Genomic DNA, 22,138 nt, shown 5'->3' with positions numbered 1-22,138 from the left:
GGAGAATGGTGAATCCGTGGAATTCTTTGCCACAGGCAGCTGTGGAGGCCACATCTTTATGTATATTTAAGCCAGAAGTTGATAGATTCTTGATTGATCAGGGCATGAAAGGATACGGGGCAGGAGATTAGGGCTGAGAGGAAAATTGGATCAGTTATGACAGGGCGTGGCAGAGCAGACTCGATGGGCCAATTGGTCTAATTCTTGTGGTCTTATGGTCTTAAAATGCAAGGCCATAAAGATGTAGATTGTGAGGTCAAGAATCCTTCTTTTCATACTAAGACACCATTCACTCGTCTTTTAAAGTGATTGAAGCTGTTCTTGAGCCTGGCAGTGTTTCCTTTCAGGCCTTTGTAACCTCTGCCCGATGGGAGAAGGGAAAAGAGGAAACGTCTGGTGTGCCAGCATGGCAGTGAGTGAGATTATCTTTGACTATGTTGGCTGCTTTATTAAGGTAGTGAGAGTCCATGGAGGGCAGGCTGGATCCCATGATGTGCCGAGCTGTGTCCACTCTGTGGTTTCTTGCTGTCTTGGGCTGAGTAGTTGCCATACTGAGCTGTGATGCATCTGAATCGGATACTTTTTATCGTGCATCACAAAAAATCTGAGATGGTCGATGGTGACAAGCCACATTTCTTTAGTCTCCTGAGAGAGTAGCGGCATTGGTGAGCTTTCTTGGCCATGGCAGCTAAGTAGCTGGACCTGGACAGATTGATGGTATTGTTGTCTCCTAGGAACTTGAAGCACTCAGCGTGCTCAATCTCAATGATCAGCTCCTTTGTTTTGCTGATATTGAGGGTAAGTTTGAATGCCTCTAGATGCTCTTGGACTCATCATTATTTGAGACTTGGCCCACTATGCTGGTATCATCTGCAGACTTGTAGATGGGAGTTGGAGCAGAATCTGGTCAGAAGAGTTTTAAAGGTGACCCCACTGTGAAACAAAACAGTTAATTACGATAATTACAGGTGCCAATTTAACAACTGTTAGCTCAATCAGACAATAAGGTAAAGAACCACATGTTTTCATAAAGTGATGAGTTGTCTTATTAATTACCTGAATTATGGCATTGACAGGAATTAGATAACAAGTGTCAACCACACACAAGTAACATACAGAACTTATTTATGGCCAAGGAATTTCTTTGCATGAAATAGTGCTGTATTAGAAGGGATCTGACAAGGCAGAAAGATGTCTCTGCAGTATAAATGAATAAACAAAGGAAGCAAAATAAAGAAATCTTGCGATGAGGAAACACACACAAAATGCTGGAGGAACTCAGCAGGTCAGGCAGCCTCTATTAAAATGAATAACCATGATGAAGAAACATAGACATATGTCAATGTGGTGATAATGGAAATCCATCTTAAAAATTGCAGCATCATGCACTAAATATTACTTGATCTTAAATTTTCAGGAAAAGTATGGCAGCGTTGGTTAACAAAATAGTTTGAGGGAGAGAGGGAGAGAGACAGACAGATACCATCAGCTAGGTGGAAACCACAAACTAGCGAGAAGGATATAGAGGGCAAAATATACAGGTACATTCAAAAAGTGCGAGGACTATAGAAGAGTTGTAACAGGGCTGAAACTATTTGAATGTAGACTGGGGTAGGCATTAAATTTCCCTTTTTAAAGAGCTTTGCTGGAACAGTTGGGCTCTTACAACATTCCAGACGCCTTTTGTTACCATTCTTGATACTAAATTTTTATTCCAACATTGTTTAATGAATAAATTAATACATTAAAATTCACTGTGCTAGTTTGGTGGACCTGATTGTGTGGGACTTAAGGCTCCTGTGTCTCCTACAGATGCCAGCAGTGAGAAGAGAGCATAGCCTGCATGGTTGTGGTCCTTGATGATGAATGCTGCATCTTGTGACTGTGCTGCTTGTAGATGTGAGCTGGGGAAGAGGAGGGGAAGGCTTTTCCTCTGCTGGGCTGAGCTGTATCCACTACTTTTTTGTAGGCTTTTCTGGTCTTAGGCATTAGTGTTTCCATACCAGGCAGTAATGTAACCAGTTAGGATACTCTTCACTGTACATCTATAGAAGTTCATCAAAGTTTTAGCTGATGTGGCAAATCAGCATAAACCTCATAGAAGGTAGAGGCACTGCCTTCTTTGTAATGGCACTCTCGTGCTGCTCCCAGGCCAGATTCTCCAAAGTACTAATATCAAAGAATTTGAAGTTACTGACCCTCTCCACCTCCAATCCCCTGTGATGACTGTCCTGATTACATGCATCTGGATTGACATTAATACTGCAGGGGCAGGCACCTTTATGAAGCTAATCTTTGGTCCAGTTGAAAATTAATCAAAATCTAAATGTATGCTACAGAAGTGATCAATACAAACCTATTCACTGCCTTTAATGTGTTAACTTGATTTTAATAATATAAATTTCATGTTTCACCTTGATTTGATTACAAACACTGTTTCTTTAAGGAAACTGTCTAAACCAATAGGTTAAAAACAAGGTTTCTTCAGTGTATATGGCAGAGGGGCCAGCCCCATTCTGCCAGTAGTTAACATCCAGAAATTGGTGATCACTTGTATCATATGGAATAGATCTGCTTTTTTAAAATGTGGGCAAGTTATTAGCCTGTTTCTGACTTTTTAACCATTAAAATTAGTGAAATGGTTATAAAAGGAGAACTATTTTTAAAACCATTATTTGGCCATGAACCAACATAGAGACTTTTTGGGAACACCAGCGTTATTACCCATTCCTGATATTCCTTGATAATGTGGCAATACCTACCTTGTACTGCTGATAATCCCAACTTCCATAATCCCGATCTTTATGTATTTTTAAATGTACCTTAATTGCCAGCTCTTTAAACACAACAAAGTTTTATTTATTCGCATCAAAATCTTTCATTATTTTAAGCTTTCTATTAGAACACCCTTTCAAATATCTCTGTTCCTATGAAATAAGCCCAAATATCTTATTTCTACTTGTATTACAGTTAAGTTATTCTACACCATTTTAATGATTTTGAGTTACAGAATACAACTTTCCAACTTCAAAATAATCATTCTTGTGTTTACCTTTATTAATTTCCCTTTGAATTCTAGGCCTTTATTCCTAAAATGTATTGTGGTTTATGCCTTTTACTGACAAGATTTCTTGTTATCTACAGTGAAAACTATCTGAATTACTCTACAGGGAATTGAACAAAAGGGAGGGGGAAGTGGGAAAGAATTACCTGAAGTTGGAGAAATCAATGTTCATGCCATCAATTTGGAGGCTCCTATATGGAACATAAGGCACTGCTCCTCTATCCTGAGAGTGGCATCATGATATCTGAAGAGGAGGCTATGGATGAACATGTCGGAATGGGGATTGGAATTGAAATGGACCATCACCAGAAAATTCTGCTTTTTGCAGATGGAGCAAAAGTGCTGGACAAAGCATTTCCCCACTCTACGTCAGGTCTCACCAGTGTAGAGGACACTGCATCAGGGGCACCAGATTCACAGGATTCCCTAAAGGTTAATTTTCTAGTTGAGTCGATGGTGAGGAAGACAAATGCGATGCTAGCACTCATATCAAGAAGACTAGAATATAAATGCAAGGATGTAATGCTAAGACTTTATAAAGCACTGGTGAGGCCTCACCTGGAGTATTGTGAGCAATTTTTGTCCCTTTTCTTAGAAAGGATGTGCTGAAACTGAAGGGGATTCAAGGGAAATTATACCAGGATTGAACGGCTTGTCATATGAGGAGTGTTTGATGGCTCGGAGCCTGTATTCACTGGTATTCAGAAGGATGAGGGCTGGCCTCATTGAAACCTATCCAATAGTGAAAGGCCTTGATAGAGTGGATGTGGAGAGGACATTCCTATGGTAGGAGAGTGTAGGACCAGAGGTCACAGCCTCAGAATAGAGGGGCATACTGTTAAAACAGAGATGAGGAGGTATTTCTTTAGCCAGAGAGTGGTGAATCTGTGGAATTTGTTGCCACAGGTAGCTATGGAGACTAAGTCTTTAAGTATATTAAATGCAGAAGTTGATAGATTGTTGATTAGTCAGGGAATGAAGGGATATGGGGTATGGGGAGAGTGGGGGAAGACAGGAGATTGGGGCTGAGAGAAAAAAATGGATCAACCACGATGAAATGGCAGAGCAAACTCAATGGGCCAAATGGCCTAATTCTGCTGCTATATCTTATGGGGGTTTTTTTTTTGGAGCAGTGCAGGGTAAGGGAACTACAAATTTGATGGCATTAGACAGGAGGTTTCCAGATTTGAAGAGGTTAGTGACGGTGCAGGAGAAAGCGGCTTGATGGTCTGGAGTGGGGTCATTTTTAGGGGGTGGTGAGTAAGATGTGGTAACTGAGAGGTGCTGTCTGGCCAGGTAGATGTCAGTCCACCAAACCACAACAGCACTCCCATTGTCTGTGGGTTTGATGGTGAGGTTGGGGTTGGGTTCATTCAGAGCGGTAACATTTGAAGAAGAATGGGGAATGCTGAAGTTGAGCTGTTTGTTGTCTCATCGGCAATCAGAGATGAAAAGATCCAGAACAGGAAGGAAACCAGACCAGGTGTCCAAGAAGAGGTAGAAGGTTGGAGGCGGGAGATGGGGTCATCAGTGCAGGATGGGAAATCCTTGCCTAAGAAGTGGGCTAGGAGACGGAAGGATTGGGGCTTTCAGGGAAGGTAGGGTGGGAGGAAGATGAAGTCTCTGAGTACCCAAGATGTGATGGGGAAGCTTGAGGTACCCAGGGTTGAGAAGTACTGGTGGAGGAAGGGGAGCACAGGGGACCACCAGCAGTGAGAAAGTTCTTGGCCCGGATGTGGAGGCGGCCAAGTTTGGGGCTGGAGCCAGAGCTGAAGGCCGTGTAATCCATCATAGTTAGTAGAAGATTGGGATTCCTACTTCCATGCGATAGGAGTTTCCATGACGTGCAACTTCAGTAGACTTGGGAGAGGTTCATCTAATCAGAATAAATAGAGAAAACTTGAAGTCTCAACAAAATGAAAGGGAAATTGTACAGACTCCTCTTATAAGAAGTTAAGATTAGAAAATATGGAAATACTCAGATGATCAGGCAGGTCAGGTCTGTTGGCCAAGCAGTTCATTACAAATTTTGGCACAATTCTAAGGCTGCAGGGGCCCATCAATACCAGTGAGATAAGGTTTGGCCATCTTGTATATTGGTGGTTGCACCAACTACTGCTATGTTCCAGAAAGGCCTGTATTGAGGAATAGTTCCAACAATGATTCCAGTGGGACACAGTTATTTGTATCCCTCTAGCTGACAATTGTTATTATTATTCTTTTATTCTGTTTCTTAACCAACAACCAATTTATGCTGCCACCATGCCTTAATTTTATCAACTGTTTATAAAACTAAATGTCCTATGAGAATCCACAGACAGATTGTCTTTTAGATTTCCTTCTATCAGTGCTTCTTTGCCACCTCCAATGCTGATGTAGTTCCATTATCTTCAGTAAAATATTTCTATTGATCTAACCCTTTTTTTACCACTGAGTTTTGTTTTGAACCTGTTCTCTTGTGTTAAAGACATTTATAAAGATACAGGGTGGCTCTCTTCAGATGTGTTTTGCTTTCTCCTTGTGGGAAGAATTGAAAACAAAAAGTTACATTTTATGATGAAGATAAAGCCTTTTTCAGTGGGTTGTGAATCATTGGATCATTGGACATGCGGTGCATCGTGCTGACCATTGCGCTGTTCACGTAACTTATGTGCATGGATGGTATCTCTGCCAAGCAACCGAGGAATCTCAGCAGATGAGTCAAGCAGGGGAATCTTGTCAGTTATGTCCTTAAGCTGTGAATGTATGTGTTCAACTTCAGGAGCTGGGATTTCATCCTTGCTGGTGGGAATATGGTCACACTCAATAAGGGTTAAGCAGACCTCCTGTCCTATTGACTCCACGACAAATACACTGGCCCTTCTGGCAGCTTCTGAAGTTCCAAAGCATGACTTAGAGTATATGGGGAAGAAGAACCTTGATCACTGAATGTGTCACAGAATGTTGATTCTGCCAGTGATACGTTGCTGTGATCATCCAATGTCACTGATGCACCATCAATAACTCTTGGAGACGTGAGTTAAGGTAGGCTTTTATTGGCGGGAAGAAAGCACAAGCAGCAAGCGACCACCACACAACATCCTGGAGACTGAGGGAGGAGCAGAGCCTCCAATCGCCTTTATACAGGGGTCAGTGGGAGGAGCCACGGTCTGTGGGAGGAGCCACAGGAGCAGTCAGCAGTGGGGGCGTGTCCAGACAGGTATATGTAGTTCACCACAGTCACAAATACCTTTATATTTTGCTCAGGATGTTCTTTTGGGTAAATGTTGGCTAGACCTATTTTAGAGCGGAATTTGCCTTGGAACCCTCTGTGCACGTGGAAGTGTCCCCACCATGCTGTGTTGCAGGTGTGCTGGAACCAGTAGCAGCCCCAGGTGCAGGGATGTGTGCTGGTCACTGTTGCACTCAGTGCAGTGTATGATGCCTTCTGCTTGGTCTGCTGTTGAAGCACAACACTTGAAACATATTGAGTGTTCCTTTAGAAAGTGTCTTCGGTCTGCGAATGTGAATCCTCTGAGTTTCCTTAAAGGGTGAGGTTTCTTCAGCACTAGGCATTGTCTGTCGGGGTTTATTATGGAGTTTTCTACCTCAGTTTTGTTGACAGTGATAGGGATTCTGGTTTCCCTTGCTTTTTGCTGGAGACCTTTCTTTGAATGAAGTGTTGCTGAAAGTTGATAGCATAAAGCTAGGGTTATTTCACATTTCTGCATGTTGCCAGATGAATTCCACAAAGAATAAAAATGGCAGAGGGCACATTTTGTACTCAAATCCTCCAGTTATCTAACACTCTAGCATGTTGGTGGATAGATTCTCTTTTACACAGTTTTCCTCTTGCAGTGTTGAAGAAACTCAGTCCTGGTAGGTAACACCCCCCCCCCCCCCCAATTTTTTTGTGGCTTGCAGTTACAACAGCAGATCTGTGAGCTCTAGTAGCTTCAACAGTACTTTTGTGTGAGAGCTTTGGAAAACTAACAAGTGGACCGAAGAGAGACCCTTCGACTACCTTTGGAGAGTCATGGCACTTTGTCCAGCCTCTGGCACAACACTTGTAACCGCACAGCAGGATTTCCAAACCCCACAGTGAACTGCCCTTAACCTACTTGCATACTGCAGCAGAAAGTCCATCTCTTTGCCAGGCTTGAGACTTCATCCCTTCACAGCGCTGAGAAAGCTTGACTTCCAGCACGGAGAGCTGGCAGACTGGTTGGTGAACACTTATAGTCCTGCGGTGACTTGGTCTTGACAAGCCAGGCACTGAACCAAATCTAATGCACTTGCAGCTCCTTGGTGAGGAGATTGTAGTGATTGGTTTGCCAAATGGGTGTCCTGGGATAGATGGAAGCTCAGCCTGTCCATGTCTGTGCAAATAGTATTGGTATCGGTAGCAACTCTTGACAGAGGATTTTACTATGATGAATCTGCAGAAGGGGGCTTCGTGGGTCTTTGCTGCTGTAACCTTGACTGTCAGTACCTGGACTATGTGAAATGCATGTTAGTGGCATGGTGTGGAGAGCTTCTCCTTGTAGCACTGTTTTTCAGAGCCAAACAGCATTTGGACATATTCTTTGGCAAGATGCAGTGGCTGTTGTGATAGCAAAGCATGGCTGATTCTGGTTGTAGGCTCAACACTGTCTAAGACAGCTGCTGCTTCATACACCTTTGTTTCTGCAGGGTCAGCCTCAACTTCATGATCTTTCCTGATTGCATTTAATGTACGTCCATGACTATACGTGATCTCTCCTGGTCTACGCAAGCTTTCTCCAAGCTTTCTCTGTTTGCATCTCAGATTCACGTTTAGCATAAGCTGCTCTCATTCTTGCCACTGCAGCTATGCTAATCGTGGATCATTCAAATGTTGTGATGACGCGATTGACGTGCCACATTCTGACCTCAGCAATCAACGTTGCTCAGGTCGAACGCTGATACTTTCATGTACGGCGTTCAGGCATATCTCCAGTTCACAGGAAATCCCTCCACAGATGAGTTATCTTTTCACTTTTTTCTGCCCTCACAGTGCAAATATTGTTCAAAGCTATTTTTATATCCATACCTTATGGTGCATCAGGCAGCAATCCTGCTGTTTCTTTAGCATTTTGTCTTTTTTTACAAGGCTGAGTTGCTAGCTTGATGCTCAACATAGCATGGATGGAAAGCGCGCAAGGAGCTGGCCGGATTTGAACCCAGGATCACACACCTGGTGCAGATACCACAACACCACCAGTCGGCCATACAAAGCTATGCAGTGATTTAAACACCTTCTCAGAAATCACACTTGACAGAAGCTTCTTTCAGCACTTTTATTGAGACCTTATTAAATTCAGACCCTTGGGTCGTGACCAGGAACATCAACTATACTTTTTTCTATAGATGCTACCTGGCTTGCTGAGTTCCTCTAGCATTTTGTGTGTGTTGCTTGGATTTCCAACATCTTCAGATTGTGCTTTGTTTGTGGTTTTCTGTTTCAAGAACAAATAAAGAGTGGATGGAGATGGATGTCTTTCAACCATCTGCTTCAAGTCAAAATCCAACTCGTGCAGGAAATGATTTTAAAAGCAGCCTACATAGAGGAAGTGATGTTCATGCATGCAGAAGGAACAGCATCTCCAGAGGCCAGAGCATGGGAATTTGGCAACTCCTGGCTATTTGATTGTGGATTAGCCATGATGGCAAAATAGGCTCATTACAGGAAGTGATCTTTTTATTTTCAGTATTTTACTTAAGACAAATCATATCACAAATGTCACACACAAAATGCTGGTGGAGCGCAGCAGGCAGCATCTATGGGAAGAAGTACAGTCGATGTTTCGGGCCGAGAACCTTCGTCAGGACTAACTGAAAGAAGAGATAGTAAGAGATTTGAAAGTGGGAGGGGGAGGGGGAAATCTGAAATGATAGGAGAAGACAGGAGAGGGAGGGATGAAGCTAAGAGCTGGAATGTTGATTGGCAAAAGGGATACACAGCTGGAGAAGGGAAAGGATCATGGGATGGGAGACCTAGGGAGAAAGAAAGGGGGAGGGGAGCACCAGAGGAAGATGGAGAGCAGGCAAGGAGTGATTCTGAGAGGGACAGAGAGAGAAAAAAAGGGGAAAAATAATAAATAAATAAACAAACAAACAAATAGATAGATAGATAGATAGATAGATACATAAACAAACAAACAAACAAATATATAAATAAATAAATAAGGGATGGGGTAAGAAGGGGAGGAGGGGCATTAACAGAAGTTAGAGAAATCAATGTTCATGCCATCAGGTTGGAGGCTACCCAGACGGAATATAAGGTGTTGTTCCTCCAGCCTGAGTGTGGCTTCATCTTGACAGTAGAGGAGGCCGTGGATAGAACATGTCAGAATGGGAATGGGATGTGGAATTAAAATGTGTGGCCACTGGGAGTTCCTGCTTTCTCTGGCGGACAGAGCATAGGTGTTCAGTGAAACGGTCTCCCAGTCTGCGTTGGGTCTCACCAATATATAGAAGGCCACGCTGGGAGCACCAGACAGCCGACTCACAGGTGAAGTGTCGCCTCACCTGGAAGGACTGTCTGGGACCCTGAATGGTGGTGAGGGAGGAAGTGTAAGGGCAGGTGTAACACTTGTTCCACTTACAAGGATAAGTGCCGGGAGGGAGATCTGAAGAGTATTGATAATGGCTGAAGTCACCTGTCTTGTAAAGACACTGCCCAGAAGAAATCATTGGCAAGCCACTTCTGTAGAAAACTTTGTCAACAACAATCACAGTCATGGGGCTATGAACTGTACATCATGTGACAGGGCACATAATGATGATGATGAGTGTAAATTCTATGAGATATTCCCGCTAAACTTAAATTCCTCTTTTTTCTTAATTTTATTCTAGTCATTATGTGTTATACTTTCAACTAGGGAGTCTTCATTCTAAAATTAGACTGGCGTAGCAACAAGAATGGGATATTGTTTTAAGCACCTCCATCGATCCTCATTCTTCTAGTTTAATGCTGTCTCTAAGGGTCTGTCAGGTGTCCCAGTAAGTAGCTAGATTTTGGATGACTACCAGATTATTTCAGAAAGTCAGGTAAAAAAAATTTTGGAAGAGGGCATCAGATGATTTTTCTATAGTGCTTTTTCTAGTATCTTTCAGTTTCTAACCAATGCTATGAGAATAGTTATGGTGAGAACAGGGGTGGTTTTTGTCTTTATCACTTACACATGAATTATATTATCAAGACAAACAAAGCAAGCAATGATGGTTAGAATCATGCACTTTGTACAGAACCCAAAGGATAGTTTAACATCTATTTCAAAGATGAAGTGCATGTTTTCTTGTCATATAATCTTACTCAATAATTTCTGCTCTAACAAATGTCAAAGTATCCAAAAAAAACATAGAGTCTTGTAGCTTAATCCCAAAGTGATTCAGTTTAGAGCTTGTCAGTGTTTAGATTGTGAGGAATTTATTAAGTATATCCAAGAGTTTTTGATTTAAGAGTAAATAGTCCTTAAAGAAATAGGGGCAATGCTTGGCCTTAACTTGAAGATGAATCCAGGCAGATCATGGACACATTGCCGGGGAATGCTTTTGGAAGAGTGACAATCGTTCTGTAGTGTTGAAAGGTATCCATGGAAAGGGATAAAGTTGGTCCTCAAGTTAAGGTCTTGAATTGTGGATAAGCTAATTTCAGAAGTAAAAGAGCATCAGTCTACCTTAGCTGGTAAAGGTAGACTGAGGACAAATCCATGCAAGGAAAATGACAACTGACACGTGGGAGTCTTTTAGAATTGAGAGTTGTTCGGGGGGGGGGGGGGTGCAGATTGTTCCAAAAAAGGAAAAAGGCAAAGGCGGCAAGATTAGAGAAACTTGTAACCAAAGGATATTGATGGTTTGGTCAGGAAATAGAAAGAAGCAATGACAGGTATTGGCAACTGGGATCAAGGAATCTCCTGAGGAATATAGGATGTGTAGAACAGAATGTAAGGAGGAAATTGGGAGTGCAAAAAAGAGCCACGAAAATACACTGTAAAAGTAAGATTAAGGAAAATCCCAAGGTATTCCGAGGTCCATAGGTATATCAGGAGCCCAGGAGTACCCCTTAGGAATCAAACAAATCATCTGTTTGTGGAACTAGGGATGTGTTAGCACTTAGATCAATGTTGTTCATCTGTATTCGTTAAGGAGAAGGACATGCAAGGTGTTGAGTTCAGGGAGGGGTACATAGATAATCCGGAGCAGGTCAGTATTAAAAAAGAGGAGGCATTAGATATCATTGAATGTGCAGTGTTTGGTAATCCCCAGGACCTGAAGAGATTTATCCCAGGTTGCAGTGGGAAGTAGAGAAGGATATAGCTGGAGCTCTGACAGAGATTTTTGTCATGGGTAAGCTGCAAGAAAACTGGATGACGATTGCTGTTGTTCCTTTTTTCGGAAGTGCATTAGAGATGGGGGAGTGGGGTGTGCTGTGATTTAAGGATGTGAGAGAATAGAGTACAAGTTGAGGAATGGAGTTAATTGGAATGCTCTGAGAGCTGGCACGGACTTAGTAAGTCAAATAGCCTCCCCTAATTTTTTTTAAAATTATGAGACCTGTCAAAAAACTCACAGTACATGAATGTTTAGCAATGTGGTGCAGGTTGGTTAGTCTTAAAGCAGTGGTAGGGAATTTATTAGAGAAAATTCTTAGGGATTTGATTTATGAGCATTTAGAAAGATAGGGTCTGATCAGAGTTCATCAGCATGGCTTTGTTTAGGAGCAGTGCTGTCTCACTGATCTGAATGAGATTTTTTGAGGAGTTAAATAAGAATATTCATGAAGGCAAGGCAGTAGACACTGCCTTTTTGGACTTCAGAAAAACATTTGACAGGATACCATTTGGTAGGCTATTCCAGAATGTTAACACACTTGGGATCCAAGGTGAGCTAGCTAGTTGGATCCAAAATTGGCTTGGTTATAGGTGGCAGTATGAAGTTGAAAGGCTGTTTTTCTGTTAGGGAGTCTGTAATCAATAATACATCACATGGATTGGTGCTGGAATCCTTGTTTTTTTTGTGAAAATATATTAACAATTTGGATCTGAATGTTTGTAGATGAGACAAAAGTGGTGGTTTGTGGATGATGAAGATGTTTGTATGAGAATACAGCAGGGTGCAGATCAAATGGAAACTGGTGTAGAGCATTGGAATATGGAGTTCAGTCCCTACAAGTGCAAGGTGATGCATTTTGGGAAGTCAAGTAGGCATGGGACATATACAGTAAATAATAGAGTGCTAAGGAATGTTGATAAATAGCAGGACTTGGAGTTCAAGTCCATCGCTCTCAAAGTAGCAACGCAGGTAGAGAAGACACTGAAGAAGGCACATAGCATCCTTACCATTATAGGCTAGAGAATGGAATATAAAAGTAGATACATTATATTTGCAACTTTATAAAACACTGAAGAGAAGGTACTTGGAGTATTGCATACAATTCTGGTTGCCATACCATAGAAGGGAAAGGTTGCACTGGAGAAAGTTCTCCCCACATTGCTGCCTGAATTGGAGAACTTCAATTATAAGAAAGGTTGATTTCCCTGGACTGGAGGAGGCTGAGACGTATGATGGAGGTATGTAAAATAATATTTAGCAGAGGAGGTAGGGAATCAAAAACATTGTAGAGATATCTTGACACACACTTGAATAGTCAAGAGTTGGTGTAAATCTCAAAGTGCCTATTTACATGGAAATGGTGAGCTGAAATACCTATTGCTATGCTGTGTAATTTTAAAGAACAGCTTCTTCTCCTCTGATATCAGATTTCTGAATGGTCCATGCATCCCTGAACACTACTTTACTCTTCACTCTCTTTTTGCACTATTAGTTCTTTTTTATATTTCTTTTTGTAACTTTTAGTAACTTTTTACACATTGTACTGTCCTGTTGCCACAAAATGACAAGTCTTGTGACAATGTCAGTGATAATAAACATGATTCTCAATGCATGGACTTCGAAATGATAATTTCACAAGACAAAGGAGCAGAAGTAGGCCATTCAGCCCATCGAGTCTGCTCAGCTACTCCACCATGAGCTAAACTATTCTCCCATCTAGTTCCAATTTCCGGCTTTTTCCCCATATCCCTTGATACCCTGACTAATTAGATACCTATCAGTCTCTTCCTTAAACACCCTCAATGATTGGGCCTCCACAGCTGTATGTGGCAACGAATTCCATAAATCCACAATCCTCTGGCTAAAAACATTTCTCCTCATCTCTGTTTTAAAAGGGTACCCTCTAATTCTAAGACTGTGGCATCTTGTCCTGGACTCACCCACCAAGGGAAACAGCCTTTCCACATCTACCCTGTCCAACCCTTTCAACATTCCGAAATGTTTCTATGAGATCCCCTCTCATTTTTCTATACTCTAATGAATACAATCCCAAGAGCCAACAAACGCTCCTGATAAACTATTCCCAGGACACAGCTCATAACAATGTCTGTTTCAGGGGACTGGTGTCATGCATACAAATAACCTGCACATTGTGGCTGACTGTGCCTCAGTACTGGGATGCTGAGGGCGGGTGAGATCACTAATGTTGACTGACGTCCTTCACTGAATTTGCAGCACCTTATTGCGACAATGTTAGTGGTACATTTCAGGTGTCTTTCAATGTCCATTATGGTAGGCCAAGGCTCCGAAATATATGGTAGGGTAGAGATTACCATTATTCTGTTGATCATGAGTGTTTCTTGTTGGATGTCTTGCTCTTCAAGTGCCCTTTTCCTCAACCAACCAAAATCCATGCTGGTACATTGAACGCATTGGTGATTTTCTTTACCAGCATGCTTTCACCAAGGGGTAGCTCCCAAACTATGAGAAATGATCCACATTTACCAGGGCCTCACTGTGAACCTTTATTATGATATTGTGATATGGTAGAGTGCCTTTATCTTATGGATGTTGAGCAAAAAGCTTATCAAGTGAAAGTGTGACAATGGCTTGGAGTTCAGGTTGCACAGACAGAAACATTACACTGGACAACAAAATTTTTTCAAAAGTCTCGCTTCCTCAGAATTTTTTTTGTTTACAATAGACTGCTTGAAACTGAACACAAGTATAATTTCAGACTACTTATTTCATATAGGAATTTGAAGAAATGAGAAATTAACTTTTATTGAATATAATGCATTTAGTTGCAGAATGGTGCTGGCAATAGTTCAACTGAGCTAAAAAAAGGAATGTTTTTTTGATGATTTTCATTTGTACTCAGTGTCTGAGGCTTCTCACTTAAGTGTCCAACAATAATCAGCCAGTATTGATAGATTCCAGTAGTCCTGATACCATTTCTCCATAACTGCAATGTCCTAGTGGAACCTTTCACCATGCTGGTCACTAACAGGCCACGACTTGCAAGGAAGAAATCTAAATGGGAATGCAGAAAATGAATCTTTAGTGACATGTTGCACTTCATAGTTCTGTATGCTTGAAGCATGTTGTCAAACTGCTGCACATAGTTTGGTGCTCTGTAGTTGCCACGAAAATGTTCAAAAACATCCTTGAATGCTTTCCATGCGATTTTCTCCAGTCCCGCTAGAGGTTCTTGGAGTTGTCCGTCATTGATGTCCTTTTAATTTGTGGACCAACAAAATTGTTTTCCTTAATCTTGGCATCAGTTATCCTGACTTGAATTATGAATTGAAATAACAAATATAGGCATTTTTTATAAAATGGTGCATAATAGGGAAATTCCATGTTGATTTTCATGATCAGCAGCCCAAAATCGATAAGATACATCCAAAAATATTCAGGAAATAAAATCTTTGTTGTCCAGTGTTATCTGCACACTGAGGTTGTGAAGTATAGTCAGTGTAGTAGGCTGACTATAGAGTTTTCCATTGGTTTTGAAGATTAGCATTTGAAGATGTAGGAAACTTGTTGAAATTAAGATGTAACTTTGCATGTAAAATGGATTGAGTTAAATTGGGGCAGCATTGCAGCATTGTTTGACAAACAATATTGGGAATACTACTTGAGATATGTGCATTAACACAAGGACAAAAAGGGGGTTTATTGGCTGAAAGTGGCTGGGAAGTCAGGGAAACAGTTTACAGGGCATTGGCTGCATCCAGGATTGGATGCAGATCTTTGAAGATGATTTGCATCTAAATTGCCTCATCTCCTCATTGTTGCTGCTTGTAGTTAACCCTCTGTTCTGTTTCACAAGTGCACCTCAGGCTGCTGCTGCCTCTGGCAGATACCTGAAGATTCAATGCAGTAAAGTCCCAGAATCACATTTACTGTCACTGGTATATGACGTGAAATTTGTGTTGTTTTGTGGCAGCAATCCCATGCAAAGACATATCATTTATAAATGACAAAAATAAGTAAATATGCAAATAAAATTCTTCAGGGTCATGACAAAACAAATTGATGAAGGTAGAACAGTGATATGTATATGGATTTTAGTAAGGCTTTCGGCAAAGTTCTCTGTGGTAGGCTCATTCAAAAGTTAGGAGGCGTCGGATCCAGGGAAACTTGGCTGTGTGGATTCAGAATTGCATACCCATAGAAGGCAGAGGGTGGAATTTCTCTCTTTTGCCTGTTACACCACTGCAGTTTAGTCACCAATGAAGGTCCCTTTAGGAGTTTTCATTGCTGTTTCTGGTAACAATTTTGCTTTCCCAGTCAGGTTTGTTAGCCCTGAGCTGAACCCTGAAGCAGGTGTAGAAGGTGGAAGTACTTACAAGGATGTTGCCTGGATTGCGGAACATGCCTTTTAAGAATAGATTGAGTGAACTCGACCTTTTCTCCTTGGAGTGACGGAGGATGAGAGGTGACATTTTAGAGATGTATAAGATAATGAGAGGCATTGATTGTGTGGATAGTCAGATGCTTTTTCCCAGGGCTGAAATGGCTAGCACAAGAGTGCACAGTTTTAAGGTGCTTGGAAGTAGGTACAGAGGAGACGTCGGGTGAGCTTGTTATGCAGAGAGCGGTGAGTGCGTGGAATGGGCTGCCAGCAGCAGTGGTCGAGGCAGAAACAATAGGGTCTTTCAAGAGACTCCTGGATGGCTACATGGAGCTTAGAAAAATAGAGGACTATAGGTAAATCCTAGGTAGTTCTAAGGCAGGGACATGTTTGGCACAGCTTTGTGGGCCAAAAGGCCTGTATTGTGCTGTATGTTTTTCTCAGTAGACGGAGCATAATGTGCCTGGAGTTCAGTGACCAGTGGTGTTCTGCCGATATCTGTCTGGGACCCCTGCTCTTTGAGATTTTTATAACTGTCTTGGATGAAAAAGTGGAAAGGTGGGTTAGTAATTTTGCAAATGACATGAAGGTTGGTGAAGTTATGGATTGTGTAGAAGGTTGTTATGGGTTACAATGGGACATTAATTGGATGAAGAGCTGGGCAGTGAAGTGCCAGATGGAATTCAATACAGTAAGGTATGAAATGATGCCCTTTGGAAGTTGAAACTTGAAAGGGAAGTGCAGGGTTAATGGCTGAATGCTTGGCAGTGTAGAGGAAAAGAGGGATCTTGGGATCCACATCCATAGATCCCTCAAAGTTTCTGCAGAAGTTCATAGAGTTGTTAAGAAGGCATATGGTGTGATGGCCTTCACTAGTCAGAGAATTGAGTTCAAGAGTTACAAGGAAATGTTGCAACCCTATAAAACTCTGGTTCGACCACACCTGGAATATTGTGTTCAGTCCTGGAAGGAGGGATGTGGAGGCTTTGGAGAGGGTGCAGAAGAGGTTTACCAGGGTGCTGCCTGGATTAGAGGGCATGTCTTATGATAAAAGGTTGAGTGAGGTAGGGATTTTCTCTTTAGAGTGACGGAGGGTGAGAGGTGACTTGATAGAGGCTTACAAGAGGCATAGATAAAGTGGACAACCAGCACCTTTTTCCTGGACAAAAATAATGAATGCAAGAAGGCATAATTTTAAAGTGAAAGGAGGAAGGTATAGGGGTGACATCGGAGGGAGGTCTTTTACACAGAGAGTGATGATGGGTGCTGCCACGAACAGTGGTAGAAGCATTTACATTAGAGACATTTGAGAGACTCTAAGATTGGTACATGGATGAAAGAAAAATGGAGGGCTATGCAGGAAGGAAGTGTTAGATTGATCTTGGAGTAGATTAAAAGGTCAGTACACCATCTGTCCCGAAGGGCCTGTATTGTACTGTATAATTCTATATTCTTTGTTCTTAAAACAAATAATGTGGTAATGTCTATGGACTGTTGTGAAATCTGATGGTGGAGGGGAAGAAGCTGTCCCTAAATCACTTATTTAATTTTATTTTATTTAGCGATACAGCCCAGAGTAGACCCTTCTGGTCCTTTGAGCCAAGCAGCTCCAGCAAGCTCTGACAACCCTGATTAATCCTAACCTAACCACAGGGCAATTTACAATGACCAATTAACCCACTGTACCTGGTGCATCTTTGGACTGTAGGAGGGAACTGGAGCATCTAACCTAACCACAGGGCAATTTACAATGACCAATTAACCCACTGTACCTGGTACATCTTTGGACTGTAGGAGGGAACTGGAGCATCTAACTTAATCACAGGGCAATTGACTATGACCAATTAACCCCCTGTACCTGGTACATCTTTGGACTGTGGGAGGGAACTGGAGCATCTAACCTAATCACAGGGCAATTTACAATGACCAATTAACCCACTGTACCTGGTACACCTTTGGACTGTGGGAGGGAACTGGAGCATCTAACCTAATCACAGGGCAATTTACAATGACCAATTAACCCACTGTACCTGGTACATCTTTGGACTGTAGGAGGGAACTGGAGCATCTAACCTAATCAGAGGGCAATTGACAATGACCAATTAACCCCCTGTACCTGGTACATCTTTGGACTGTGGGAGGGAACTGGAGCATCTAACCTAACCACAGGGCAATTTACAATGACCAATTAACCCCCTGTACCTGGTACACCTTTGGACTGTGGGAGGGAACTGGAGCATCTAACCTAATCACAGGGCAATTTACAATGACCAATTAACCCACTGTACCTGGTACATCTTTGGACTGTGGGAGGGAACTGGAGCATCTAACCTAATCACGGGGCAATTTACAATGACCAATTAACCCACTGTACCCGGTACACCTTTGGACTGTAGGAGGCAACTGGAGCATCTAACCTAATCACAGGGCAATTGACAATGACCAATTAACCCACTGTACCTGGTACATCTTTGGACTGTGGGAGGGAACTGGAGCATCTAACCTAACCACAGGGCAATTTACAATGACCAATTAACCCACTGTACCTGGTACACCTTGGACTGTGGGAGGAAACTGGAGCACCCAGGGGAAATCCCACACATTCCATGGGGAAGATGTACAGAGACTCCTTACAGAATGGCAGCAGAATTGAACTTCCAACTCTGGAACACCCAGCGCTGTGATAGAGTTGTGCTTACTGGTAAGTGTGGGTCTTAAGGCTCCTGTATCTCTTTCCTGGTGGTGGTAGTGTCCCTAATGGTGAGGTTCCTTCATGACGGATGACACTCCATGAAGTACCCCCCTTTCGAAGATGTCCTTGCTGGTGTGGAAGAACGTGCCCATGATCGAGCCGGCTGAACCTTGAACTCTCTGAAGCCTCTTGCACTGGGTTGGAGGGTGTTATTGCAACACCACTCTCTTCGAGGACTCATTCTGTTCCTGCCTTATTTTCTGATAAAACTTCTTGTTTCACACATTTGTTACTCTACACTTGTTTTTCATTTGAGTGGTGAAACTGTAGAATTCATTGCCACAGGTTGCTGTGGAGGCCAGGTCATTGGGTATATTCAAGACAGAGGTTGATAGATTCTTGATTGGTCAGGGCATGAAAGGATAGGGGAAGGAGGCAGGAGCTTGGGGCTGAGAGAGAAAATGAATCAGCCATGATGAAATGGCGGAGTAGACTCATTGCAACAAAGGGCCTAATCCTGCTCATATATCTTATGGTCTTCTTCCTTTTGTACTGTAGCCATGCTAAACGTTGCAGGTCATAAACTACCTGCACCAGGCAGTATTCGTTCATTGTTGCTGGTTTATCTTGATTTCTGGTCAAATAATATCTAGATTTTAAAATCTTAATGCTTATTTTCAAATTGTTTTAACTCTCATCTGTTCCAATCATTCCAGAATACAATGATCCTAGTTTTTATCTCTTGTGCCTTCTTGATGGCTGTGGAATCTAGAAGTGGAGATTATTCTCAGGATGAATGCTTAGAAACAGATACTGTACATTTCTGTACTCTGAAGTACTGAAGGCTATGGATGCATCCATGTTGAATATAATAAGGCTGATATTGACAGACTATTGGGAATTAAGGAATGTGTGAACAGGCTGGGTCTGTGAAATTGATATAAAGGTTTGATATAAAACTTTACAGAATGGTGGACAAACATGAGGTACTATCTAGCATAGTCCAAATATTTTATCCTGTGGTTGTACACATCTAAGCCATGTTAGGTGCATTTAGCACTTTTGAGAAAGGGGAGCTGGGGAAGGCAAACAATACTGCAGCTTTTAATCACTCTTAATTTCACAAGAATATTCTTGTGTGGTCCTTTTTATCCCTTGGGGTATGGGTGAGGAGGAACTGGGAACGAAGTATATGCAGATACACTTTATAGATTGTAGCCCTAGAGTTATTAAACATGGAGGGGTAAAAGTTCCTTGTCTGGGAATTCCCTACTATAATCCTCAATAACTGTATTCTTTAGTGACTTGGAATGGGCCTTGACATTTAACATGTGGCACACTTTCCAAAACATCCTTTGCACTGCTGGCCAATGTCCTGGAAGTGCACCAGAAGGAGACATTTTTAGAGATGAGAAGTAGTTTCTTACTTTGATTAACATTATTTTATGTTTGTGTGTTCCTTTTAGTTCAGGACAGTGACCTTTGACATTGGCCTTGATTTAATCTCCCCTACCCCAGGGTTAGAAACAAGGGAGGATGGCTCACTGCCGACTTAGAGGGCTGCACTGTTTCTTTGCGGCATTCCAAGTGAAGGGTACATATCAAACTCATTGTGTTGATAAACCCATCAAATTTGTCCTTGGATGAATGAAGCAGTTGATCGACAGGTGATATCATTCTTCATCATGATGTAAATTATGTTCATTACTGCTGATGTTAGTAAACGCTTCTGTATAATTCCTTGACTTTGTTTTAGTTTTTAAATTGGGTTTCTCCCAGGCACTCATTAAAAATCACAACATTCTGTGTAATGAATCTAATTTCAGCTACATTAATTAAATAGTTCATGGTTACCATTTGTAAGTACTTAATAGAGACAAAAATAATTATGATTGTGTTGGTTTGTGGTCGACTTTGTTTTGTGATTATGCAAGTGAATCTAAATAGAAAAGTGATTCATAGATTTTTTTTATTATTGTGTAGTTTGTATCCAGAAACTCTGTAACTTGTATGTTCTTTTATGTTGTCAGTTACTGAAGCACAAGAACCTGACGAAGCACTGACAGCTGGTAAGCAAGTATGACTTTTTGCAGATATTTGTGATTTATTAATATTTTGAACATTATTGGAAAGGAGTTTAGGTCGGTTTTGAACTTTGAATTTGGATGGGTTGCATATTATATGAATGTGATTGACCCATTATTTCATTGTATGTCTAATTACATTTTAGACTGATTGCTGGAAATTACTGTTAATAAAGGTGAATATATTGGATGAGATAGAAGTATGAAACTGAAAATAAGACAGTTTGCTGAATGGCATTTAACACAGGGGCTTAAGGTGAGCAGGACATTTGCTGTGAGAGTGTCTTGCCTGTAATTTCTATTGGTTACTGCTCCCTGAGAGAATTTCAGAAGAGTGGACAAACACTCATAGTCAACGTGCCCTTAAGAAAAAGGGGAAACAAAACTGATCTGGGTAACCTGGGTCCAAGTTTTGTCATTGTCAATGAGAATGGTCAAGGACATCTTTTGGGACATGATACAGAGTTGCTTGGATGGAAAGGGCCATAATACCAACTCCTTTTCTGGCATCATTAGAAGAAGTTAACTTCTTATCAATTTGTGACTTGTAGAAATCATCAGGAAGGAACATCTGGGAACTAGTGGTTATAACACAAGACTCCTCATCCACGATGAAAGCCCCTGTTATGAATAGCAATGTATTAATTAATAGCTGGAAAAATATATGTAGCTAAAATAAAGTGAGAGATCGATCTGGATGAGAACAGTTACCCTGGTATTCTGGTTTTATCAAAATTATAATCATTCTTGCTTACTGTTTTTATTAACAATCTTGAAAACATGATCTGTGAGTTTAAAGACATTACCAATACCTATGTGTGATAGAATGGGAGACGATCAGGTAGATATTGGTATGCTAAAATGTTGAGCTCAACATAAATGTTAGCTCAACTGTTAGCCATGAGGATACTTAAATTCATAAATTGTCAGAGAAAATTTTTAAAGGATGTGGACAAATTAATCATTAAAGGCTGTGTTTAATGCTGTAAAACAGTAACTGGAATAAGCACTAAGCTGTGTTCATAGGAATATGACTATAGGAACAAGCGTACAACAGTATTTTGTCCTTGTATAAGACCTTAGTTAGGTCTAACATGGAATACCAGAACAGTGAGTTCAGTTTTGGCCTCCTCACATAGGTGATGGGACCTTGTATCAAGAGCAAGAACTGTTGAACCAGTTTAAAACATCTTCATTATCAACATAGACAAAAAGAATTGGGACACTACACTTGATGACACATAGAGATGAGGGATGAAGGTTAAAAGATGATGAATAGCATAGTTTATCTAATTAACTAAGACATTGAGGACAGCGATGACAAACATAAATTAAGTAAGACCAATTTTATGTTAACAATTTGGAGATAGTCATTTTCTCAGAATTTGCTGGGCATCTGGACAGACCATTGGCTTACAGGGTAGATACCAGTTCACTTATTTCATTAAGTGAAAGCTAGACATGTGTTTGGCTTGTTAGGAAGAAGGAGCGAGGAATTATTGGGGGCAATGTGAACCCTGGATTGGTTTTGAACATTTCACGGTGATGTGGGGATGGTGCCAGCAATAAATATTACCAATTTTCCCTCATATTAGTAGGTTTTT

The 22,138-nt window shown here is 41.4% G+C and overlaps 1 protein-coding gene across 1 annotated transcript in view; it reads left to right on the top strand.

Annotated features, from left to right (window-relative positions):
- The window catches only part of pde10a (phosphodiesterase 10A), a 443,486-nt gene that overhangs the window by 38,931 nt on the left and 382,417 nt on the right, over positions 1–22,138 (top strand). Inside the window, exon 2 of the mRNA XM_073051085.1 lies at positions 20,481–20,519. Coding sequence (XP_072907186.1) covers positions 20,481–20,519 — 39 coding nt within the window. The remainder of the gene's footprint in view (positions 1–20,480; positions 20,520–22,138) is intronic.

The sequence above is a fragment of the Hemitrygon akajei genome, chromosome 7 (genome assembly GCF_048418815.1).
Source record: "Hemitrygon akajei chromosome 7, sHemAka1.3, whole genome shotgun sequence".
Classification (NCBI taxonomy): Eukaryota; Metazoa; Chordata; class Chondrichthyes; order Myliobatiformes; family Dasyatidae; genus Hemitrygon; species Hemitrygon akajei.
The sequence above is the reverse complement of the archived record's forward strand: the minus strand, read 5'-3'. Positions and strand labels throughout refer to the sequence as shown.